Genomic DNA, 25,805 nt, shown 5'->3' with positions numbered 1-25,805 from the left:
GGGTGGCCATTTTAAGGGATCTATGTATCCGCACACCAAGATCCCTCTGTTCCTCCACACTGCCAAAAATCCTATCCTTAATCCTGTACTCAGCTTTCAAATTCGACCTTCCAAAATGCATCACCTCGCATTTATCCAGGTTGAACTCCATCTGCCACCTCTCAGCCCATCTCTGCATCCTGTCAATGTCCCGCTGCAGCCTACAACAGCCCTCTACACTGTCAACGATACCTCCGACCTTTGTGTCGTCTGCAAACTTGCTGACCCATCCTTCAATCCCCTCATCCAAGTCATTAATAAAAATTACAAACAGTAGAGGCCCAAGGACAGAGCCCTGTGGAACCCCACTCAACACTGACTTCCAGGCAGAATATTTTCCTTCTACTACCACTCGCTGTCTTCTGTTGGCCAGCTAATTCTGTATCCAAGCAGCTAAGTTCCCCTGTATCCCATTCCTCCTGACCTTCTGAATGAGCCTACCATGGGGAACCTTATCAAATGCCTTACTGAAGTCCATATACACCACATCCACAGCTCGACCCTCATCAACTTTTCTAGTCACATTCTCAAAAAACTTGATAAGGTTTGTGAGCCATGACCTACCCCTCACAAAGCCGTGTTGACTGTATTTGATCAAGCCATGCTCCTCCAGATGGTCATAAATCCTACCCCTCAGAATCCTTTCTAACACCTTGCAGACGACAGACGTGAGACCTACTGGTCTGTAATTGCCGGGGATTTCCCTATTTCTTTTCTTGAAGAGAGGAATTACATTTGCCTCTCTCCAGTCCTCAGGTACAACTCCAGTGCAGAGCGAGGATGCAAAGATCTTCACAAGTGGCGAAGCAATTTCATTTCTCGCTTCCCAAAGCAGCCGAGGACAAATCTGGTCCAGGCCTGGCGACTTGTCAATCTTAATGTTTGACAAAATTTTCAGCACATCAGCTTCCTCTATCTCTATCCATTCCAGCATGCACACAAATTAGTATGATTTATTTTCATAAAATCTTAACTATTGGGACTGTCACCAACTTCTCTTTATTTCCTGTCCTTTTCTGAAATATAGTATATACCAACTGATATCCTCTTTAGCACACTGTACAGAACCAAAACATTCAAACTCTCATGTTTCTGCAGTGTTTCACTCAGTAGTAGCTTTAGTGGTACATATCTCCCCAAAGCCATCCAGATGTTTGCAAGAGTAGATTGTGACACATACATGAGGATGATGTAAATAGACATCACACTGTACAGCTGTCTTTGAAAGACATGTGAAGCACTTGGGACATTTTATTATGTTAAAGACATGAAATGAAGCAAGTTGTTGTTGTGTACAAGCAAAGCAGATGCATCGCTTTCATATGGGCTGCTGCTTCCGATTTGATTGTTACTTCTAAATATAACATTTTTTCTGTTGTTACTGCCATCACGTACGTGGTAAATAAGCAATCTGTTACAGGAGCTGAAGTTTGCAGTGATGAATTACACTGTCAAGTGCCACAACACCAGGGAGGTGAAACCTCTTAAAACTGTCATTGTCACAGTAACCTTTTCACTTCTGGCAGCTGCTGGATCATGTTTTCTGGGGAAAAAAATGTCGCCCTGAAAAACATTAGAGTGCACTTTTCTAAAAAAAATTACTCTATTGCTTGGCCACCGTTTCCATTAGCCTGAAAACAAAACCTTAAAGGAAGAACCCTTGTGGGAATTGACCCTCGTTCTAAGCTAGCTGCCTGCAGGTGTAGATCCCTTGTGCTTAACTCACAGCCCTGATTCGGCATTCCGGAGAACAAATCTTAATTGTACTTTCTGCCTAAATGGACAGGCCTACTTATGCCTTCACAAATTACCGGGCATTTGCAGTAACTGATAATAATACCATGCTGATTCACCAATGGTTCAGGTGGTAGCTGTAGTACACAACAAGAAAAAGGGATTTGCATTGAAATGTCCCACATCAGTTTCAAACTAATTAACTATTTTAAACAGTAACCCACCGTATTGATGTAGGAAATGTGTTGGATAATTTGAGCAAAGAAGTACATAAAGACAGTATTGAGATAAATAGAATAGTTTTTCTTAGGATGAAGCAGCCATGTATTGTCACTTGCATTTTTTCCAACAGAAGAGACAACAGTGAAATGTGTTTAAGTTGTCATATCAAGGCAGCTACGTTTATAACAGAAGGCATGGAGAAGAAAAAAAAATAAAAAAAACTAAGACAAACTCCATCCCAGCGCAGTTCATGGCTCCTGGGCTTGGGGAATGTCAGTAACACTGCAAGACTGCCACCCCATTCCGCAAGACTCCGCAGAATCTGGTCCAAGGAGCAATCAGGTTGCTGATCCCGGGAAGGAAGACATCGCAAATCCGGTTCAAAGGGATGCCAGATAAAGCCGCCTCAATGCTGAAGCCACCGCTGAGCCATCCTAGCCCGTGATGCCAAAGACACCAAGAATGGTCACGTTTGCTATTTGTTAGAAGCAGCTGGCCATAACTGGTTTTGTGGCGAGGAAATATTACACTGTCTTGGCCCTTCACGTATTTGACCCGAGCCCATCCCGATCTCTGAGCCCTTTCTGTGTCCAGGTTCACAGCTTTATGTGGCGCTGGAAGGAGCCTGCCATTTCCTTGCTTCCCTGGGTGCTGATCTCTCCATTGCTGTCTGTTCCACATAAACCTCTTCCACTCACCGAGCGAACGCTCGTCAGTGCTGGGGCCTCACACATGCACATTTGCTGACTTGATTATTTTCTCCTTGTTGGCTGAGTGGATAAATTTTAGTTAGAGCATTTGCCGAACTCCTCTTCAAATCCTGCCATGGAATTACTAATGTTACATAAGATGGAACTGAATTCTGGTTTAAACATAGTTCATGAAAGAAGGCACCTCTGACAGTGCAGCACTCACTCAAAAATATGCCGAGGCATTTTTGATTCTGCTGCGCTGGGAGGGCTAGTTTTGAATTGTAGTAATGGTGAGAGCAAAGGATAATTGGAGCAATCAGTCCACAGGCCCTATTGTACTATTGAGTCGGCCTGAATGGTTTCATTGATCAGCCTTATTTGAGTTGTTTGAGGAGACTGGGAGCACTGAGCCAGCATTGATAGTTTGCCAAACAGGAAATGCAGAGGCAATCAGGTTGCTCCTCCACAGAGCCATTTTATAGGCTAATATTTAATTATGGTAGGCACTGGGCATATTGGACTAACTGGGAAAGTGAGACAGAATTGATTGTTGAATTTGTGATGGTGGATTCATCACATGTAGAACTCCAGGAAGCTAGCAATATTGCTCAATAACTCTATTCAGCAATACTGGTACTGACCTATGTGTTAATAGGAACTAGTGTCCTTTATCATGTCTTTTCTTTGAAAGAAGTATTGCTGGCTTTTTAATGATCTTCTGCTGGTGATGTGGCATTTGTAATGGATTATAACTGAGGGTCTTGCTTCCCGTTCTTCTGAACACTTTTAGTTGCTTATGTTAGGTTGGCATTTAGCTCTTGCCAATGTTAGTTTTCCAAATGGCAGTAAAAGAAAACCTTTGGGGATGGGTTGGTGGGAGAGAGGGAGGGGTGTATATTCTTGGCAAAGCATGTGCTGTCACCCCAGCTCAAATCTTAGATGTTGATTAATGGAAAACCCTTATTGTGAGAGGTTGGGTCTGCCCTGTTAAAATGTCTGTCAGTAGTGAGGACCTGATGTGTGGCCGTCTACGCCAGTATGTAAGTATTATTGTCTATGGCAATCATTAATTAGCTATATTAAATGTTTACATTTAAAGAAGAATGTCAATACAATCGAATAAAACAGTCACTCAATTGCTGATCATGTCCAAGATTGACTGGATGGCATGATGATTGGATTTATCTCACACTGTGAGCCAGATTAAACTATCCTACACATTTTCAGAAAAACTGAAACAAATCTGAACTGTATTTCCTGTAACCAGTTTTGATTTTGGACTTCAGCAACTCTTGGGAAAATGGGCAAAAAAAAAAGCATTGAAGCATGCTGTCAAACGTAGAATGTCACACACGTGTTATAGATCGATCACTGGGCTAAGACATCTCTAGAAGGGTCTAGGCCCGAAACGTCAGCTTTTGTGCTCCTGAGATGCTGCTTGGCCTGCTGTGTTCATCCAGCCTCACATTTTATTATCTTGGAATCTCCAGCATCTGCAGTTCCCATTATCTCTAATTATTTCAGACTGCTGGGATTTTTTTTTCATTCATTATTGAAAACAATCATCTTTTCAGTTGTTGGCGTAATTTTTAGATTATCGTTTCAGGACCTGCAAAACTGAAAGTCAGCTATGCTGTTGATTACGTTATCTTCATCTGAAAATAACATAATCCAATCAATTAGTCACCGTCTTGCCCAGGGAGATGACAGGTAGAATGTATCAAAATGTCGAAGGTTATTGTTTAGTTGTACCCCTGCAATGGGCCTGCCTATATGTCACCATGTAAGCCTTTGCTTGAAAATGCTGCTGAGGATGCTGGGGATTTTTTGAGACATTTTATCATGTTAAAGATTCTACGCAAAGGCAAATTGTTGCAAGATAAATGATTTTTTTAAAAAAAGGACAGTTTGAAGATTTTGTTTGTATTTGATTTGGCTGAAGACACAGTTCAGGTCTGACTCTGGCACAATGTGATGTCAAACTGGGCATAACCTTTGCTTGTGGGAGACTTAATTTCCTCAACCTTTTGAAAAAAAAATGTCACCTTTCGGCGCTGGCTTAGCTTTACTGATTGCAGAGCCAATTAGAATTATAGAATGCCAACAGTGTAAAAGCAGGTCATTTGGCCAATTGGGTCCACAGCAGCCTTCCACAAAGCATCCCAACCAGAACCACTCCATCCCTGCAATCCTGCATTTCACATGGCCAATCCACCTATCCTGTACATCCCTGGGCACTAGGGACAATTTAGCATGGCCAGTCCATCTAACCTGTGCATCTTTGGACTGTGGGAAGAAATTGAAGCACCCACAGGAATGGGGGAGAATATACAACCTCCACACAGCCAGTCACCTGAGGATGGAATTGAACATGGGTCCCTGGTGCTGTGAGGCAGCAGTGCCAACCACTGAGCTACCATGCTGCCCTCTCAAAGTTGTAATCCCTTCAAAGAAGTAAGTGAAAATTGTTTGATGCCATTCCTACATTCTCCTTTTCCCCAGCATTACAGAAGATGATGTTACAGCTGAGATGTGTCAGAGTAAAACAATGTAGTTTGTGGCTTTGCACACCACAGCAGTAAATGTTCTGCCGTGTTTCAAGCATGAAAACTAATTCTTTATTCATTTAAGTCACAATATGTTTGTGTTATGGTTATGTTACTTGAATAATATTCCATGGAACTGGATTAATGATCCAAGGACAGAAGTTCAAATCCCATCAGTTCGTGAAATAAATAAATTTGGAACAAGATGCTTGTATCAGCAGTGATGACCATGAAGCCGTCAGCTAGTCATAGAAATGCATTTTGTTCACATATGTCCTCAAAGAAAAGAAATCAGCCAATCTTTTCCTGTCGTGCCTTCGAACTATTCCAAACCCACAGCAGTGTTATTGACTCTTAACTATCCACCTGCAATGAATTAACAAGCAATTTATTTATATTCGAGAAGAGGCTCACTACCACCTTCACAAGGGCAATTAGAAATGGCTAACAAATGCCGACCTCACCACTTATGTTCATATCCAGTGATGAATAAAAAAAGTAATAAAATCATATTTTCACTTCCTGATGATTTGCCCACTTTCAGCCTGTACACTCTGCGTACTTTATTGTTGAGCAAATAATAGACTTTGATGAGCAGTTTTTATTCAGGATTATAATAGCAAGCTTCAAAGAGATGTCAGAAATTACACAATCTGTCATTGTTTCAGATCTCCAAGCTGTGTGACATATGGCAGCTCCACAGGGAATTTGTCACCATACTTATTTATTTTAAATTCTCGAGCGCGCTTATGTTTTCAAATTTTAGTAATGCAACTGGTATTTCAGGAGTTATTTTGAATAGTAACTTGTATCTGTTCTGAACATACTGATCTTCCTAAAACATTATCAAGCTTTTTTTTCATCTTTGTCATAATAAAAACCCAAGTTTAAGATGTGTGTAGCCTACTGCGCCTCACAGTACCATGTGGCCAACAGTGTCAAATACTATATAAAACATTATGGATAAAGTTTAAAATATTAAATTATACCATTTTAAATTTTGCAGTTGCAGTTACAATTTTAAGGATGGTTAAGTTTCAGGACTGATAATGTAATATTATTGAATAGGAAAGTTCGAGATATCATTCACATTGCTGCACTAGTCAATTGGGTCTTCACATGGAGATGCTATCACTCAGGTACAGACAGTGCTGCTGTGAGCCAAATCTGATGATTGCTATCATCTGGGAAATGCTTTGATAAAGCAAATAAAAATAATGAGAAAATAAATACTTGGAGGAAACAAGAACATGTCAGTGCAGTCACAGGGCTGGCATATTTCTCTTCAAAAGAGTTTGCACAGGCTATGTGGGCTGAATAGACATTTTTCATTCTGCACTATTCCATTCAATTGGTCCCAAAGTGCATCATAAATATACAAAAGAATCACAGTGGAAGGCAGAGGATAGGGACCTAACGAAAGGGAAAACACCAGAGCTCATGATTTCTCCCCCCAGTCCTGGTACCAGTTGTGAAAATGGATTTGCAATGTTAAGCTCTTTCTCACTGCAACTGTATGAGTGCAGGGATGACAATCTTGACAAAGATGTTTACAATTATAATGGGTTATGTCAGAGAAAATAGCAATTGATTGTTGGTGAGGGAGAAATGTGTGAGTCCAAATTCTAAATTATTACTCTGACAGATTCAAGGAGATGTGTAGTGTAGTGTAGTGTAGTGTATCACCAGGTTAATGCCTAAGTGTTTGGTATTCCTGATGCTGCTCCCAGTAAGGTCTCCTGGATGGTCCATTGCACCAGAGTTGGTCCCCTAGATTGATGGTAGTGATTCAGTGAAACATTTGCTCAGCAATGAGGCTACTGATTGTCATTAAAAGCAATTCTGCTGCTGAATACATGAACAGTGCCTAGTTTTGAGCTGCTAGGTCTGCTAGAAGTCGATCCCATTTACCATCGCAATAGTGCCATGCAGCCTGATGGAGGATATCATCAATGTAAATATGGGACTTGGTCTCCACAAGGACAATGCAGTTGTCACTTCTGTTTTATAAGGAGTTCAGAAGGGGTTAAAAGTCCTGTTATGTTGACTGCACCAATTCCATTGATGACGCACAGAGTTTGCAGGTGGGGACAAAGAGTTCCGCTATGGTTTTCAGAATGAATTGATGGATCTGTACAAGTTCTCTTAGTTCCGATTAATTATGGCTGAACAAATGAAGTTGTACTTATTGCTATCATGCAACAATCTATTGTCACCTAAGTACAGTGGCAGTTCTCTCAGTACTCTTTTGTGGCGTATTTTCTACCACGAATCACTAGATAGGCACAAGTCAAAACAATGACAAAGTAGGGATTTGTGGCAGTAGACCATCTCAAATGTCACGTACCCAGTACTAGATGGTGCCATCAATGGACATTTGGGAAACTACAAGACCACCTACTGATACCACAAAGGACAGATACATCTACAACAGATTGTTAAAGTTAAGGATGAGTAGTATTTTCCCTCTTGTTGGTTCACACACCACTTGCTGCAGACCCAGTCTAGCAACTGTGCTTTCTAGAACTCATATTCACTCTATCCCTTCAATCTTGTACACCTCTATCAGGTCCTCTCTGCACCTTCTCTGCTCTGAAGAAAGTGGCCGCATTCTATTCAATCTTTCTGCATAGCTCAGACACATCAGCCAAGGTAGAATGCTGATAAATTTCACCTGCACTTTTTCCAGTCAATTATGTCCTTCCTATGATGTGGCCAGAACTGCAAGCAGTACTCCAGTTCTAGCCTACCCAACATTTGATACAATTTCAGCATAACCTCTTTTCTCTCATATTCTTTGCCATGGCCAAGAAAGGCAAAGAAACAATATGCTTTCTGAATGACCTTATTTAACTGCTGTGCTGCCTTCATGGATTTGTGAACATATAAAGAAGTTCCCTCCGATCTTCTGATCTCTGAGTCCTGAAGAAGAGTCACTGGACCCAACACATTAACTTTATTTTCTCTCGGGGATGTTGCCAGACCTGCCAGGTTTTCACAGCAATTTCTGTTTCTGTTTCTAATTTCAAGCATCCACAGTTCTTTGTATTTTTCTCCCCGCTCTGATCTTTAATCCTTTTCAGGATCACGTTACTTATTGTTTAATTCCTTTGCCTTGTTGGCACTTCCCAAAAGCACAATTTCACATTTTTCCAATGGTTTCTAGTCTTTTAAGTAAAATGAAGCTCTTTAGTTTGGGTTCAGGTCTGAAAACTTGCTTCTCGCTTTTCCTAACAAATCACTTGTTTGGGATGTAATTGATACTGATTGATTTTTTTTAAAAAGCAGTTACAATATAGTGCAAAACACAAGATTCTTCATATGTAATGAAGAGGATGTGAGAGTGATGATTTAAAATCTTAAATAATATGCCAGTGTTCTCTGTGGAGAGGTACACTCCCTACCTTTGGACCAGGAAGCCAGGGTTCAAGTCCCATCTGCTTCAGAGTTGTGTAATAATATCTCTTGAATAGGGTGATTAAAAACAAACTGGGCAGTATTATAATTCAATGCAATTTACAGTACAATGCAATTGAGCCAAGAAAAGAATGTCCTGCAGTTAGCATCACAGGGAAGCAGGCGAGGAAGAGGGTCCTACAGTTAGCATCACAGTGAAGCACTCCAGGAAGAGCATCCTACAGTCAGCATCACAGTGAAGCAGCCCAGGGTGAGTGTCCTAGAATCAGTTCTTATTGAAAAGAAACAACCACAATGATGATGCAGACAGTCTATAAATTTATTGGCTGATGAAGAACTGCTTTTGGGATCATCTTTAAATTGCTACAGACCAGAAAATTATCATTAAGCACCAGAAATAATGGAGAGTGAGGAGCAACATTTACCATAGCCATGGAAAGGAAAAGGAGCAGTTACCAGGGGAAGATATTTAACAGGAGAAAAGGAAACTATGACGCTATCAGGCAGGAGTTGGGAAGTACAGATTGGGAGCAATTGTTCCACAGAAGGGGCACAACAGACATGTGGAGACTGTTTAATGATCAGTTGTTGCGAGTGATGCATAAATTTGTTCCTCTGAGACAGGTAAGAAGGGGTAAGATTAAGGACCCTTGGATGACGGGAACAGAGGTGCTTCTTGTCAAAAAGAAAAAGGCAGCGTACGCAAGGTGGAGGAAGCAAGGGTCTAGCACAGCTTTAGAGGAATACAGGCTTGCTCAGAAGGAGCTCAAAAGTGGATTGAGGAGGGCCAGGAGGGGGCACGGAAAAGGCTTGGCAGGAAGGATTAGGGAGAACACAAAGGCATTTTACGCATACCTGAGGAATAATAGAATGATCAGGGAGAAGGTAGGGCCGATCAGGGATAGTGTAGGGAACATGTGCGTGGAGTCTGAACAGATAGGGGAAGCCCTAAATGAGTTTTTTATTTTGGTTTTCACTAAGGAAAGGGACCTTGTTGTGAGTGAGAACTTTGAGGAGCAGGAAAACAGGCTTGAACAGATCAAAATTGAGGAAGTTGATGTGTTGGAAATTTTAGTGAACATTAAGATTGATAAGTCCCCAGGGCCAGACCAGATTTATCCTAGGTTGCTCTGGGAAGTGAGAAAGAAGGTTGCTAAGCTGCTGGCGAAGATCTTTGCTTCCTCACTGTCCACTGGAGTCGTACCGAAAGATTGGAGGGAGGCAAATATTGTTCCTCTTTTCAAGAAAGGGAATAGGGAAATCCCTGGAAATTACAGACCAGTCAGCCTTAGTCTGTGGTCAGCAAGGTTTTGGAAAGAATTCTGAGGGATAGGATTTATGACTATTTGGTAAAGCATAGCGTGATTAAAGGGAGTCAGCATGGCTTTGTGAGGGGCAGGTCATGCCTTACAAATCTTATTGAGTTCTTTGAGGAAGTCACAAGACAGGTTGACGAGGGTTAAGCAGTGGATGTGGTGTACATGGACTTCAGCAAGGCATTTGATAAGGTTCCCCACGGCAGGCTCATTCATAAAGTCAGGAGGTATGGGATACAGGGTGATTTGGCTGTCTGGATTCAGAATTGGTTGGCTGACAGGAGGCAGAGAGTGGTTGTAGATGGTAAGCATTCTGCCTGGAGGTCAGTGCTGAGTGGTGTCCCGCAGGGCTCTGTTCTTGGGCCTCTGCTCTTTGTAGTTTTTATAAATGATTTTAGAGGGGTGGGTTAGTATGTTTGCTGATGACACAAAGGCTGGAGGTGCCATTGATAGTATCGAGGGCTATTGCAGGCTTCAGCGAGACATTGACAGAATGCAGAGCTGGGCTGAGAAATGGCAGATGGAGTTCAACCTGGAAAAATGCAAGGTGATGCATTTTGGAAGGTCAAACTTAAATGCTGAATATAGGATTAAAGGCAGGATTCGATTCTCGGCAGTGTGGAGGAACAGCGGGATCTTGGTGTTCAAGTGCATAGCTCCCTCAAAGTTGCCACCCAGGTGGATAAGGTTGTTAAGAAAGCATATGGTGTTTTGGCTTTCATTAACAGGGGGATCGAGTTTAAGATCCGCGAGGTTATGCTGCAGCTCTACAAAACCCTGGTGAGACCACACTTGGAATATTGTGTCCAGTTCTGGTCGCCCTATTATAGGAAAGATGTGGAGGCTTTGGAGAGGGTGCAAAGGAAGTTTACCAGGATGCTGCCTGGACGGAGGGCTTGTCTTACGAGGAGAGGTTGACTGAGCTCGGACTTTTCTCTCTGGAGAGAAGGAGGAAGAGAGGTGACCTGATCGAGGTGTACAAGGTAATGAGAGGCATGGATAGAGTTGATAGCCAGAGGCTTTTCCCCAGGGCAGGATTGACTGCCACGAGGGGTTATAGATTTAAGGTGTTAGGAGGAATGTATAGAGGAGACGTCAGAGGGAGGTTCTTCACCCAGAGAATTGTGAGCGCATGGGATAGTTTGCCAGTGGTAGTTGTGGAAGCAGAGTCATTAGTGACATTTAAGCGACTGCTGGACATGCACATGGACAGCAGTGAATTGAGGGGAATGTAGGTTAGGTTGTTTTATTTTTGGATTCGGATTATTCCACGGCACAACATCGTGGGCCGAAGGGCCTGTACTGTGCTGTACTTTTCTATGTTCTATGTTCTAACACATTAAAGGAATATGTGTAAGCCAAAGAAGAGTGAGGGTAGAAGGGTAAAGTTCATACCAGGGAAGTAAATTTGAGGCTAAGACAAAGTATGTAGGAAAGCTCAGTCCCAGGTGTTAGAAAGGCTGTGGTATGTTGGAAACCTTCTATGTTCCTGGCAGTCCATAAGCGAAGGAAATTAGATTAACCGGAGCACTGGGTTTTGGAACTTGAGCATTAGCAGAGGCACAGCAGTGCATTTTAGGCTGAAAATTACATAGGATGGAAAGTTTTAGATCGTGGTCACCCTGTAGCTTAAGGAATTGCACTCAGAGAGAGAAATGGTGGCTACTGGTCAGAAGAAGGTTGAAAGGCAGATCGTCAGGTGAGCCCCAGAGTGCACTGCACTCAAGACCTAATTTTCTGTATTGGTGAGACAGACATTTCCTCTGGGGAGTGCAACCAGAGGTTAGCTGCACAAGGGTCAAGCAGAAGGAGAAACAGAATAACATGGGTTGGAGATAATAAAATGTGAGGCTGGATGAACACAGCAGGCCAAGCAGCATCTCAGGAGCACAAAAGCTGACGTTTCGGGCCTAGACCCTTCATCAGAGAGGGGGATGGGGGGAGGGAACTGGAATAAATAGGGAGAGAGGGGGAGGCGGACCGAAGATGGAGAGTAAAGAAGATAGGTGGAGAGGGTGTAGGTGGGGAGGTAGGGAGGGGATAGGTCAGTCCAGGGAAGACGGACAGGTCAAGGAGGTGGGATGAGGTTAGTAGGTAGCTGGGGGTGCGGCTTGGGGTGGGAGGAAGGGATGGGTGAGAGGAAGAACCGGTTAGGGAGGCAGAGACGGGTTGGACTGGTTTTGGGATGCAGTGGGTGGGGGGGAAGAGCTGGGCTGGTTGTGTGGTGCAGTGGGGGGAGGGGATGAACTGGGCTGGTTTAGGGATGCAGTAGGGGAAGGGGAGATTTTGAAACTGGTGAAGTCCACATTGATACCATATGGCTGCAGGGTTCCCAGGTGGAATATGAGTTGCTGTTCCTGCAACCTTCGGGTGGCATCATTGTGGCAGTGCAGGAGGCCCATGATGGACATGTCATCAAGAGAATGGGAGGGGGAGTGGAAATGGTTTGCGACTGGGAGGTGCAGTTGTTTGTTGCGAACTGAGCGGAGGTGTTCTGCAAAGCGGTCCCCAAGCCTCCGCTTGGTTTCCCCAATGTAGAGGAAGCCGCACCGGGTACAGTGGATGCAGTATACCACATTGGCAGATGTGCAGGTGAACCTCTGCTTAATGTGGAATGTCATCTTGGGGCCTGGGATGGGGGTGAGGGAGGAGGTGTGGGGACAAGTGTAGCATTTCCTGCGGTTGCAGGGGAAGGTGCCGGGTGTGGTGGGGTTGGAGGGCAGTGTGGAGCGAACAAGGGAGTCACGGAGAGAGTGGTCTCTCCGGAAAGCAGACAGGGGTGGGGATGGAAAAATGTCTTGGGTGGTGGGGTCGGATTGTAAATGGCGGAAGTGTCGGAGGATAATGCGTTGTATCCGGAGGTTGGTAGGGTGGTGTGTGAGAACGAGGGGGATCCTCTTGGGGCGGTTGTGGCGGGGGCGGGGTGTGAGGGATGTGTCGCGGGAAATGCGGGAGACGCGGTCAAGGGCGTTCTCGATCACCGTGGGGGGAAAGTTGCGGTCCTTAAAGAACTTGGACATCTGGGATGTGCGGGAGTGGAATGTCTTATCGTGGGAGCAGATGCGGCGGAGGCGGAGGAATTGGGAATAGGGGATGGAATTTTTGCAGGAGGGTGGGTGGGAGGAGGTGTATTCTAGGTAGCTGTGGGAGTCGGTGGGCTTGAAATGGACATCAGTTACAAGCTGGTTGCCTGAGATGGAGACTGAGAGGTCCAGGAAGGTGAGGGATGTGCTGGAGATGGCCCAGGTGAACTGAAGGTTGGGGTGGAAGGTGTTGGTGAAGTGGATGAACTGTTCGAGCTCCTCTGGGGAGCAAGAGGCGGCGCCGATACAGTCATCAATGTACCGGAGGAAGAGGTGGGGTTTGGGGCCTGTGTAGGTGCGGAAGAGGGACTGTTCCACGTAACCTACAAAGAGGCAGGCATAGCTGGGGCTAACGTCAGCTTTTGTGCTCCTGAGATGCTGCTTGGCCTGCTGTGTTCATCCAGCCTCACATTTTATTATCTTGGAATCTCCAGCATCTGCAGTTCCCATTATCTCTAACATGGGTTGGAGATTCACTTGTGATGAGTGCACACATACGTTTCTGAAGCTGCAGACATGATTCCAGAATAGTGTGTTACCTCCCTGAGTCCAGAGTCAAAGATGTCACTGGATGCTGCAGGACATTCTGAAAGAAATTAGGGCTCAGATTGGCACCGGCAGCACAAAAAGAAAGTGGGATGAGGTCCTGCAGCAAGAATCTAAGGAGCTAGTTGGGAAGATTTAAGAAAAAACAGGACTGCCACGTTGTGATCTCTGGATTATTAGCAGTACAATATGCTCATGAATATAGATATGGGCAGATAGAGCATATAATTGTGTATCTGTAATGTTGGGAGCTGGACAGAGGGCTCTAGATGCTGGGATTGTATCTGGGGAAGGTGGGACCTGTACAAATCCTGGGATTGTGTTTATTAGAATTTAGAAGGTTGAGGGGAGATCTAATAGAAACTTACAAGATAATGCATGGCTTAGGAAGGGTGGATGCTAGGAAGTTGTTTCCATTAGGCAGGGAGACTAGGACCCGTGAGCACAGCCTTAGAATTAGAGGGGGTAAATTTAAAATGGAAATGAGGAGACATTTCTTCAGCCAGAGCGTGGTGGGCCTGTGGAATTCATTGCCACGAAGCGCAGTGGAGGCTGGGACGTTAAATGTCTTCAAAGCAGAGATTGATAAATCCTTGATCTCGCAAGGAATTAAGGGCTACGGGGAGAGTGCGGGTAAGTGGAGTTGAAATGCCCATCAGCCATGATTAAATGGCAGAATGGCCTTACTTCCACTCCTTTGTCTTATGGTCTTATGGTCTTATGGCCTTATGCTCTTAAATCTGAGAGGTTGTTCCAGAAGCTGGAAAGAACCATTATCATTGCAGGGAGGTTTCTGGGGAGGGTGGTACCAACAAGCGCAGAGAACAATGGATTGCGTTGAGGTGAAAGACTTAGTTGAGATTTTAAATGAGTACTTTACATTTGTATTCAGTAGAAGTCTTGAAATCAAGAGAGGGACTATGACTTACTGAAAAAAATTAGCAGTGAGGAAGAGGAGGTGTTAGTCATTTCAGCAGGCTTGAAAGTAGATAAACGCCCAGGCCTAAATGCTGAAGGAAATTTTAACCATTTGGGCTTGGCTTTCTTTTGGAGTTTTACCTAGAGTCCCTCCATTATGTAATTGCCTTCACTCAAGTGGTGTTCTCCAAGCTCAGTCAGAGTGGCGAGAGTGTCCACTTGCATCAGATTACCCTACAGCTCACATGCTGTACTTGCTACATTTTCCAGTGATAAAGCCAGTTGCAGTGCCTATTTGAAGTCCAGTTGGGCTTCAGCTAGTCAGCACTTTGTCATGGTTACATCATTAATTCCACATACCAAAGAGTCTCTCAGCATCTCATGAAGGATGAAACCAAAATCACATGACTCTGCCAGTCATCTTAACCTCGGCAAAGATCTCAATAAAGATTCGCCTAGCCCTTGAATTGTCAAGCAAAGCCGATAGCATCTCAGAATTAAAAGAAGCTTGGGATTGTAATCTTCCTTAACTAAATCCTTCAATTCTTGAAAGATTTTACGATCTGGTGCCTCAGGGTAGTTAGGCTCATAATAATTGAAAAAGCTGTGGGTCCACATGCTATTGAGGGAATTGCCTGTTGCTTTTCATCTGACCCAATGTCATTTTCCCAGAAAAAAAATAATGCATTCTTTCACTGTACTGAGCCCAGTCTTCAATGGCAGTATCAAATAAGTCAAGCTTCTGAAATAATGACATGATGCCCGAAATACTTACTCCCAACTCAAAGATGACTGTTGCGAGTGAATTTCTTCAGGAATGTGCTTTTGCCTTGTCACTCGAGAAAGACCTCCAAAGAGACTGGTATCCTGTCACCAAGTCATCCATTATCTATGGGTGGAGGGTCCTTGACACTGATCCAACTCCCACAAAGCCAGTTCTCAGAGTTTACAGAACCTCAGTTTACAGAACTTCTGACATCCTGTCTTTATCTGTCAACCAAGGCTCCCTAATTAGACCAAATTAACAGCCTGAATCAAGGAACTCTTATTCTATGAGGTCAATCTGGCTGACTTCAAAGTATAATCACTACAGGGATAGATATTGTTCTGTGTTACTGTGATTGAAAGTTCCAAAGGCTGTGCTGCTCTCTGGTACAAGAGTAAAATGTAATCTTTTGAGGGCTGGGGATGAAATTGGAGTGGGAGAGGAGAGGGCCCTGTGTCATTAACTGCGTTGATACCAATGAACATGATAGGATTAGAAAGGATGTTCTGCTCAAAGAATTTGAACATTACGAGCCAAACTAAAAAGTAGATCTTAAAGGTAGTAATCTCAAAATTACTACTTGGGCCATGGCCAAATGGCATGAGGTTAATAAGCTAATGAGCTAAATGTGTAGCTCCAAGATGGAGCGGGAGGATAGGGTTTTAGCTCCTGGGGTAGTGGCACCATTGCCGGGGTTGGAGGGAGCTGTTTTGAATAGAATAGAATGGAATAAAATTGAATTGAATTGAAATGTATCAATTGGAGTTCAATTGAACTGAATTGAATTAGCTTTTTGTCACATGTACTCAAATAAGTATAGTGTAAAGTTTATAAGTCACCACTTATCGTGCCATCTTAGGTACTAACGTACCTAGGTACAATCCGTAGTAACAGAATAAAGAAGTGAAGAAAGAAAAAGCTACATTACACCTGTACACAGTATAACTATAAGTCAGAGAAACAAGAAGCAAAGTTACAAAAAGTATCACAGCCATTCTCCAAATGCTTTCTGCAGCAGACAAGCGCAGGGGACCTCCATGTGGTCTGACCACTGGCTGCTACCACACTCCACACTGGGCCACTGTTCCTGCTCTGGCCGCTGGTCACCAGCATCCTCTCTTCAGCTCTGGCTGCTGACATCTCCGCCAACTGCCGACCCCCACATCAGAGGCGAGGGCTGCGTGTCTGGGGTCGAGAGGAGGGAGAGAAGGGAGGAGAGATAGAGGATAAAAAGAAGGCGAAATAAAAGAATGAGCCGAGCAAATGTGTTCTGGCTGCAGTATCCTGCTCTGCCACTATCTTAGCGAAGTCTGGAACAGGCTTCACTTTACATGTACTGGGGGCCAATATTCCATAGAATTGAACAAGCGGTGCAGTAAAGAGGTCTTTAAACTAAAGAGTGAGCATATAATTTGTCAAAGGAAAAATGAAAGCTTAGAAAGCAAAAGGGTGTGGCGGCATTGCAGGACAGTTACTTAGATGATGATACCTAGAGTGGGACAGGAAGACACAGAATGTCAAAGCATATAAAAATAGTAGCAAATAGGATCAAATGGCCAAAAAATTGTTAAAAAGGCAAAGTTAATGACTCTTCACTTAAGTGCATTTAATATTCAAAGGAAAGTAAATGAATTCATGGCACAAATACAGATGACTGGATATGATCTCATAGCTATTACATACATATAGTTACAAGGAGATCAACAGTGGGAAGTGAGTATTCAGGATATGTCATTTTTCAGATAGACGGGCAAGAAGCATAGGGTACTGTGAAAAATTTGTTTGTATGAGGTTGAATAAGTATAAAAGCAATACATTGTGTTGGATCAGATGATTTAAAGTCCATCTGGTGGAGTAAGAAGTAACAAGGAGAAGACATTGGTGAGAGCAATCTACAGGCCTCCTAACAGCAGCCATTTTCTAGGACAGAAAATAAACCAAAAGATAAAGAAGACGTGTAAAGAATACCTTAAATTAATCATGCGTGACTCTAATATTCATGTAGATTATGAAAATCAGATTGTCAGAAGTAGTCATGAGAAAGAATTAATAGAATGTATTTGGGGCAGTTTTCTCAACCAATCAGTTGTGGATCTAATCAGGGATTCAGCTATTTTGGATACAGGAATGAGTCTCGTTTAAGAAATGATGTCAAAGTAAGAGATCTGTTCGGGAACAATGACCATAACATCGTAGAATTTAGCGTTCAGATTGCAAGTAAGAAATCTGGGTTAGAAACAACTGTGCAAAACTTAAATATGGATAACCACAGAGAGATGATGCTCATGCTGAAAAATAGGATTAGAATAGATTGGTTGTTCTTTTTTTACCGGCTCTGATGTGATGTGCTGAAGGGTGTCTCAATGTGCTGTAGATCTCTCTGGTCACAACTCTATGTTGGCTGGAGATGACTGGAAAAGGGAGTTAGCGACAAAAACGGTTGTGAAACAATGGCAGGTGTTTCATAAAATAGGTCATGACTTACAGCAATGTTCCATTGAGGAAGAAAGATTTGAGGAAATAAGATAAAACCAACCATGGTTTTACAAAATAAATCGAGGTGGTATCACATTGACAGTGAAAAAAAAATGTGGCAAAGATGAGTCACAAATTGTAAGATTGGGAAAGCCAACAGAAAATGACTAAACAAATAGTAGAAAATAAGCTAAAAGAGTAAACTAGCAAGTAACATAAAAATATACATGAAGACATTCTTAAATATAAAAAATGTTATGCCTTTATTGGGATAGTGCGCTGGAATTCAAGTGATGTTATTCTCAAAATCATCAAAAATGTTGAATGTTTAATAAAAGTACATGAAATTCTCCAATTTATCTGTCTTTGCATACCCAGATTAATGGAAAGTATATACTATCTTTCTGTACTTCACAACAATTACTATTTTTTACAAATTAATAGATTCCAGCTACAACTATGACATGGCAACATATAATTCAGAAGGTTAAAATTTGATCAGCTTGTAAAACTCTCCCTTCACACCAATGCAGACACAGACACAAAAAAAAGCACTCAGTATGATGGTTGGAGGGAAAAACAGTGATGGCAGTTCTGTGGCTACTGTGAACAGGGTTCACTGAGATGATTCTTTTTGGAGACCAGGACTTGCTACAACTGAACCATTCATTTCCAGCTACTTTCACTGGCTTGCAAGAGGCATGTAGCAACAGATTTTGCAACTTATAAATTCAGACTTATTGGTTAAAGACAACAGCTTACAGCGACTGGTAATAGAAAATCAATTGGATTTCTTCAGGCTTTAGTGTCTTGTTACTGCAGCGATAAGGACGCCACCTCATCTTCCAGGGATTCAAGGGTTCATAGCTATACCATTTACACCACAAGCTGTTTGTCCACCTGTGAGTCAATCATTTAGGCGGTAGTTGATAGGAGGTCTTTTTCATTGAAAACTGATAATTACTCCACTGGTCAATCAGCTACATAGTGTCGACTGAATCTTACCTTACTCACATCCACATTGCCAGGTTGTCTACAACCAAACTTTCTGCACTGTTTGAACTAGCAACAGTTTAAACAATTCCTTCAATAATTGCTAGCTTTTAAAAGGCGTAGCAGTTCCTTCCATAGTCCTTGTTTTTGAAAAAAAAAGTTTGTTTCCAATTTCAGACCAGAATCAAAAATTCAAAGTAAAGGAACAATCTTTACAATTGGACAACAGAGACCAAAATAAATACAGGCCCTTAAAGAAAGAGCATGGAGAAATAATGGGGAACTGGGGAATGGCAGAGGTATTGAGAAAAATAATTGACATCAGTCTTCACAGTGGAGAGTGCTAATGTCATTTGGAAATTATAAAAAAAAATCAAGTGGCCAAGGGATGAGGGAATAAATGATAGCAATAAATATTACTAAAGGGGCAAAAAGTACTGGGGGAACTAACAGGGCCAAAGGCTGATAGGTTCCCCAACCTGATGATTTGCATCCTAGGAAATAGCTGAGGACATCATGGATTCTCAGATTCTGGAAGTGTCCCAGAGGAATGGGAAAATGTCAATGTTACACTTTTGTTCAGAAAGGAAAAGAAACATAAAAAAACACAAATAAGCCTGTGATAATGGGAACTGCAGATGCTGGAGAATCCAAGATAACAAATTGTGAAGCTGGATGAACACAGCAGGCCAAGCAGCATCTCAGGAGCACAAAAGTTGTGCTCCTGAGATGCTGCTTGGCCTGCTGTGTTCATCCAGCTTCACACTTTGTTAACACAAATAAGCCAGTTAGCTTAACATATGCTATTGAGCAAACAAAACTTCAAGTCTATTTTAAAGAATGTAATAGAGTGTAAAGGATGCATTTAGAAATGCATACCGTAATCAAGCAGAGTCAAGGTAGCTTCATGAAGAGGAATGATGCCTGACAAATATTTGATGAGAGACCAGTAGATAAAGGTAAACCAGTAGATGAAATATCTTTGGATTTCTAAAAGCAGTATGTAAAGTGGCACACTTAAGACTACTTAATAAGGTAAGAGCGCACAGTGTTGGGAATAGTATATTAGTATTGATAGTGGATTGGCTAACTAATAAAAGATAATGTTGGGATAAACAGGACATTTTCAGGATGGCTACCTGTCAATCATGGAGTGCCACAGGGATCAATGCTGAGACTGCATTTATTAGCAGCATAAATGCACCTTCCAAACCTATAACCACTTCCACCTGGAAGAACAAGAGCAGCGGACACATGGGAAATAAATGACCCGAAAGTTCCCCTCCAAACCAGTCACCATCCTGACTTGGAAATACACCTCCATTTCTTCAGTGTAGTGGGGCCAAAATCCTGGAATTCCCCCCTGATGGTAATGTGGATATCCTTGCAGAACAAGGACTGCAGCAGTTCAAGCAGGCAAATCACCACCAACTTCTCAAGGGCAATAGTGATGGGTTACAATACTGGCTCTGCCAGCACGCCCACATGCCATGAATGCACACTTAAAGAAAAGAATAACTAGGATGATGGAAATAAGTGAACATTCACCATTTGCAGATGGCATAAAAATAGATGAACAGTGAGGATAATGCGAGAAGGAATATCGGTGGTGTGATCAGATGTAAACTTAGCAGATCTAATATAATGTGGGAAACATTTGAGGTTATTTACTTTGGTAGGAAGACTATTACTGAGATGGAGGAACACTGTGCACAGCTGCAGCACAGACAGATGTTGGACTCCTTCTGCATGAATCACTAAAAAAGCCAGTATTCAAGTTCAGCAGGTAATAAGGAAGGTAAATGATCTCTTGAAGGCATTGAATATAAAATTAGGACAGTCTTGCTAAAGCTGTACAAGAGAATAGTCAGACTACACCTGTAATGCTGAGAGGAGTTTGATCCCCTTACCTAACAGAAGATACACTGGCAGTGGAGATAGTTCAGAGAAGGGTCATTAGCCTGATCCAAGCCATGGAGGAATTTTCTAGTGAGGAGACATTCAGCATGCAGGCTTGCGTTCAATGACCACATTGATTATTAAATTCCTGGAAGGCTAGACAGGTCAGATGCAGAGAGGTAGGTTCCACTTGTGTGGGAATTGAGAACCAGAGGGCATAATCTCAGATGAAAGGGTTGCCTATTTAAAGCAAAGATGAGGAAGACTCTTTTCTCAGATCTGTGGAAGTCTTTACTGTAGAGAGGTATAAAGCCTAAGTCATCAAGTATGTTCATGGCCACAATAGACAGGTTTGTAATAAGAGAATTAAGGGTTATGGGTAAAGGCAGGGAAATAAAGTTGGAGTTTATTTGATTAGTCTGTGATTAGCTGTGAATCTGATTAGCTGTGATCTACTTCAATAACAGAGCAGAATTAATGGATGGAATGGCCTAGTTATGTCACTGTGTCTATGACTTTGAAGGGCATGAATAAATCAGATGGGTTTTTTTATGACATGGCCACCATTAGACCAGATTTAATTCCAGATTTTACTGAATTCAAATTGCATCATCTGCTGTGGTCTAACTAATCCTACGTCCCTGGAACGCTAGCCTGGGGCTCTAGATTACTAATCTAGTGATGTGACCACTATATCACTATACCTTCCTTTGACTTTTCCATTGACTATCAAGTAGAATGTATTCAGTATTCATGCATGTAATGAGCCTCAGGAAAATGAGAAAAATGAAACAAACATCAGGTTCAGGTGTAGGTCTTGTCTGCTCTGCGGTTGACAGATTAAGGAAGGCAGGAAAGGTGGTTGATAATCATTGCAAAAGCTTGCCAATTTTGAAGAAATCTTAAGAGGCAATCGTGTTTCAGCTGCTCCTTGAGTCTTACAGCTGCCCATGCCTGAAGTGCGATACTGTAATCAATTTGCTTTCACTTCATAGCTGTTAAACAAATTGTCAGAGAACAGTGTAACCTTCTCATCTGGGTCACATGGAACATTTATTTAATATAGGTTGCCATGTTGCTGCTTGTGGATGAGTAATCTGATAATGTTTCCGGTAATATGATTATAATGAGAGTGCTTGTTTTTATCAGGTTGCAAAAAAAAGTGACTTCCTTAGCGCAGCATCGGGAGCAACATCACAGAAGAAATGACTTTTTATTAATAGAAAGAGATATGTAAAACTTAGAAATTATAACAACCCAAATTTACCAGGGGCAATAAACAAGTATTATTCAAGCTTGAAGGCCTTCAAATTAGGCTGTTTGGTATTGGTGTGCAAACACTCAATGCACTCACATTGACTGCCTTTCTATTTTAAGGCACACATCAACACATATAAAATGAAAGGTCAATATTGTTGTTAAAATACTGAATAAAAGAGTTTGACATTCTGTTTCGAGAGACTTGCTCCAGATAATTTGTTCCTGCTTGGCGCCAAATACTCTTGTCAACAAATTCTCACTCTTCAAGAATTGGAGTGTAAGTTGGTGCATGCAGTATCAGCTAAACAGAGCTTCCCATGTTTTGAACCGAAATCTTTCTTCCAGTAATACATGTCTGACTCAATAAGAGCCGTCTTGGACATTTTGCATGGCAGAATAGCACCATTAGATTGTGAAAGTGTGATAACAAGTTCTAATGTCAATTATTTTGATATGAAAGTTCAAGGACAAAGTCAATGAGGCAGATCTCCCTTGATTATGGACCACTTAAATTGTGTCTCCTAATAGGCAAAATAAAAATGAAAACTTAAATAGATCTCAGTAATGTCATTGTCCATGAAAAAGTTATTTAGTAGTTTAGTTTTGTTGCCTTTAATGTTTACGCATTCATCGTTCTCATAATGGCTCCAGAAAATGATAACAATGAGGGAAAAGTTTAGTTAGTATGTATTATTGCTTGGCTCAAAGCTATAAGTCAGTACCAATCCCCCCATCCCCACCTTTGTCATGTCATCCTGAAGGTTGACTTTCACATTATAAGCAGGGCTGCTTGAATCCCAATTTCGTGAGCCTTTGTCGTAGCAACAAAGACACAATAGCACTTGGCTGGCTGACAGCATGATAACAGATGTCAGATTCAGATCCAATGAATTTCTTTACAAATGAAGAAAAAGTCCTACAATAAATAGATCGTGGCACGGTGGCTCAGTGGTTAGCACTGCAGCCTCACAGCGCCAGGGACCCGGGTTCGATTCCAGCTTTGGGCGACTGTCTGTGTGGAGTTTGCTCATTCTCCCCATGTCTGCGTGGGTTTTCTCTGGGTGCTCCGGTTTCCTCCCACAGCCCAAAGATGTGCAGGCCAGGTGGATTGGCCATGCTAAATTGCCCATAGTGTTCAGGGGTGTGTGGATTATAGATGAATAGGTCTGGGTGGGATGCTTCAAAGGGAGGTGTGGACTTGTTGGGCTGAATGGCCTGTTTCCACACTGTAGGGAATCTAATCTAATTTCTGACCAAATGCAGTTGACACTTCTGTTCAAACAGGAAGCAAATGAATCCCTCTGTTAAAATAGCAAGCAAAAACATTTCACATGCCTGTCAAAAAGATAGTGGGAACTGCCGATGCTGGAGAATCTGAGATAACACGGTGTGAAGCTGGATGAACACAGCGGGCCAAGTAGCATCAAAGGAGCAGGAAATCTTGACATTTCGGGTTGGGACCCTTCTTCAGAAAAAGCTGTTGTTTAAAGGCTAATTCCAAGAAGTGAGTTTTGGAAAGTACCCTTTTTAGGACAGTCTGTTAGCTTTTGAGATTTTAATTTATCGAATTTAGTTTACTGCCACATCGAGGAATGTCATTTCAGTTTTCCTGCTGATTGTGATTGTCCAGTTTTACAACTTTAAGATACCTCATGTGGAATCTGCTTGAAGACATGAGCCTTTGCATTTCATTGCTTTAAATAATCTCTTCCAGTTTAACTTGATTTAGATTTGAATTTTATACACCTCTATAGCTATCATAGTGCCAGGTGGGATTTGAATCGAGACCTATTTTCCTTGAGTAGGAACACTACCACTGCAACACAAGATCCTATCCCCTTTAGTTTTGTTCTTACAGTCAAGTGCAAGGCTTTGATCGTGTGACCCGCTCTCATGTTGACTGAAATCCAACAACCAGCTCCAATGCTTTTCATGAAGTGTCAGAATGTGTGAAGTTATAATCTCAAATATGAAATTGCTTTGTGAAACTTGCAACATTCTCCCTACTTGTTTTTATGCATTGCTATGTTCTTTGTTTTTTGCAGGGCTGTGTTTCAATCAATAATTCATTTTTTTTAACCAAAACAGTCAGTGTAATGTACAAAATAGAGCTTACTTTGAGATGATTGCTCTGCAAAGCAAACTGCTCATTTTACCCTTGATCTACTTTGTGTCTAATTCAACCAAGTTCTGGCCACTGACATTGTCTTTTTGTTCTATTTTCTTTTTCACAGTTTTGCCAAGTCACACATGTGGCAATCCGGGCATCATACAGAAAGGAATCCTACACGGTTCCAGGTTTAACATTGGGGATAAAATTCGCTACACGTGTGTCACAGGTTATATCCTGGAAGGTCACGCAATACTGACTTGTATTGTTAGTCCAGGAAATGGAGCATCATGGGACTTTCCACCACCCTTTTGCAGAGGTAATTTTGTAGCAATCACACATTGTTTAAGCAAAATCCATAAAAGTGTACACATGCACTGTTAAGAGCTGTTGTGTATTTAAAATGTGAACGCAAACAACTTGCATTCTGATTTGAATTCCCTGGTCAGTGGAGTTGGTCGGGGGGAGGGATTTCAAATTTACATTAATAGGTTCCAAGACATTTTAATGTGTTATGTTTCTTGTGTTTAAGCCATTTGCCAGTATCACAGTTGAGGTGTTTTTGCATCCCTGTGAAACAATAGAATTCAGACACTGAGGTGCAATGCCTTTCTTTTCAACATTGAGTGAACAGTCTAATTGCTATCATATTCGAATCATATGTAAGTACCAATGGAAGAGGTGTAAACCTGAATGTTGATGTCCAGAGCTTTATACAGAAAACCCATTTGAAATTTAACCATCTTTGATGCTGAACAAAAAGTTGAAATCAAGCCCAAGCTTTTGTAATTTTGACAAAAGAACATATTGTCCTTCTGTTTTATATCACTCCTTTTATCCATGGTTTTCATCAACTATTTTAGATTCTGGCTGTTCCTTTATTGACTGGTAATTCTTGATGTGGCTTGATTCCCTTGTGCTTCACAGCTACTTGCTGTTTCTCTGCCCCATTCATTGCTTTCTCCACTTGCATGCTGTTCAACCCTGCCCATATTGATGCTTCTGCAGTTTTGCTCTTTCCCTACAGTTGCTTGTATTTTTCACAGCCTCCCTGCTGTTGTATCAGGATTAGCAACTCCTGTGGAGAAGTTAGCACTATCTTTAATGGAGATCTATTTTTGACAGTATAAAAGAAAGCTTCACTGTGGCTTTTTCTTTACTTCCAATTAGATCAATACATATGAATTCGGGGACAACATGGTGGCTCAGTGGTTAGCACTGCTCTCTCAGAGCGCCAGGGACCCACTTCCAAACCCAGCCTTGGGCAACTATATATGTGGAATTTGCACGTTCTCTCCACGTATGCGTGAGTTTCTGCCAGGTTCTCTGGTTTCCCCCCACAGTCCAAAGGTATGCAAGTTAGGTGGATTGGCCTTGCTAAATTACATATAGCATTCACTGATGCGTAGTGTAGGTGCATTAGCCAAATAAAATTCAGGTTACAGGGATAGGGTAGGGGGAATGTATCTGGGTAGGATGCTCTTCAGAGAGTCAACATGGGCTTACTGGGCTAAATGGCCTGTTTCCACACTGTGGGGACTCTACATAAAAAAACTCAGTTTAATGCACAACCTCATGTATCATCATGAAGAAAATCAGTGAAACCATATGGCAACAGAGTTTAATCTCAATTACAATCTAAAGGTAGTACAAATAGGACACAGTGGAGCAGAAGAATGGACACAGATCAATTTTGACTGGTGCCTGCCCATTTGATATGTTTATTTGAAACTCTGATGGAATATGTGACCGGTGTTGATCGCTTCTCCCGAAACCCGTCAGGGATTTC

General features: G+C 42.1%; 1 protein-coding gene across 1 annotated transcript in view; it reads left to right on the top strand.

The window, feature by feature from the left end:
- The window catches only part of LOC125452488 (CUB and sushi domain-containing protein 1-like), a 2,230,063-nt gene that overhangs the window by 954,945 nt on the left and 1,249,313 nt on the right, over positions 1-25,805 (top strand). The window contains exon 5 of the mRNA XM_048530978.2: positions 24,141-24,335. Coding sequence (XP_048386935.1) covers positions 24,141-24,335 — 195 coding nt within the window. The remainder of the gene's footprint in view (positions 1-24,140; positions 24,336-25,805) is intronic.

The sequence above is a fragment of the Stegostoma tigrinum genome, chromosome 4, assembly GCF_030684315.1.
Source record: "Stegostoma tigrinum isolate sSteTig4 chromosome 4, sSteTig4.hap1, whole genome shotgun sequence".
NCBI lineage: Eukaryota > Metazoa > Chordata > Chondrichthyes > Orectolobiformes > Stegostomatidae > Stegostoma > Stegostoma tigrinum.
The sequence above is the reverse complement of the archived record's forward strand: the minus strand, read 5'-3'. Positions and strand labels throughout refer to the sequence as shown.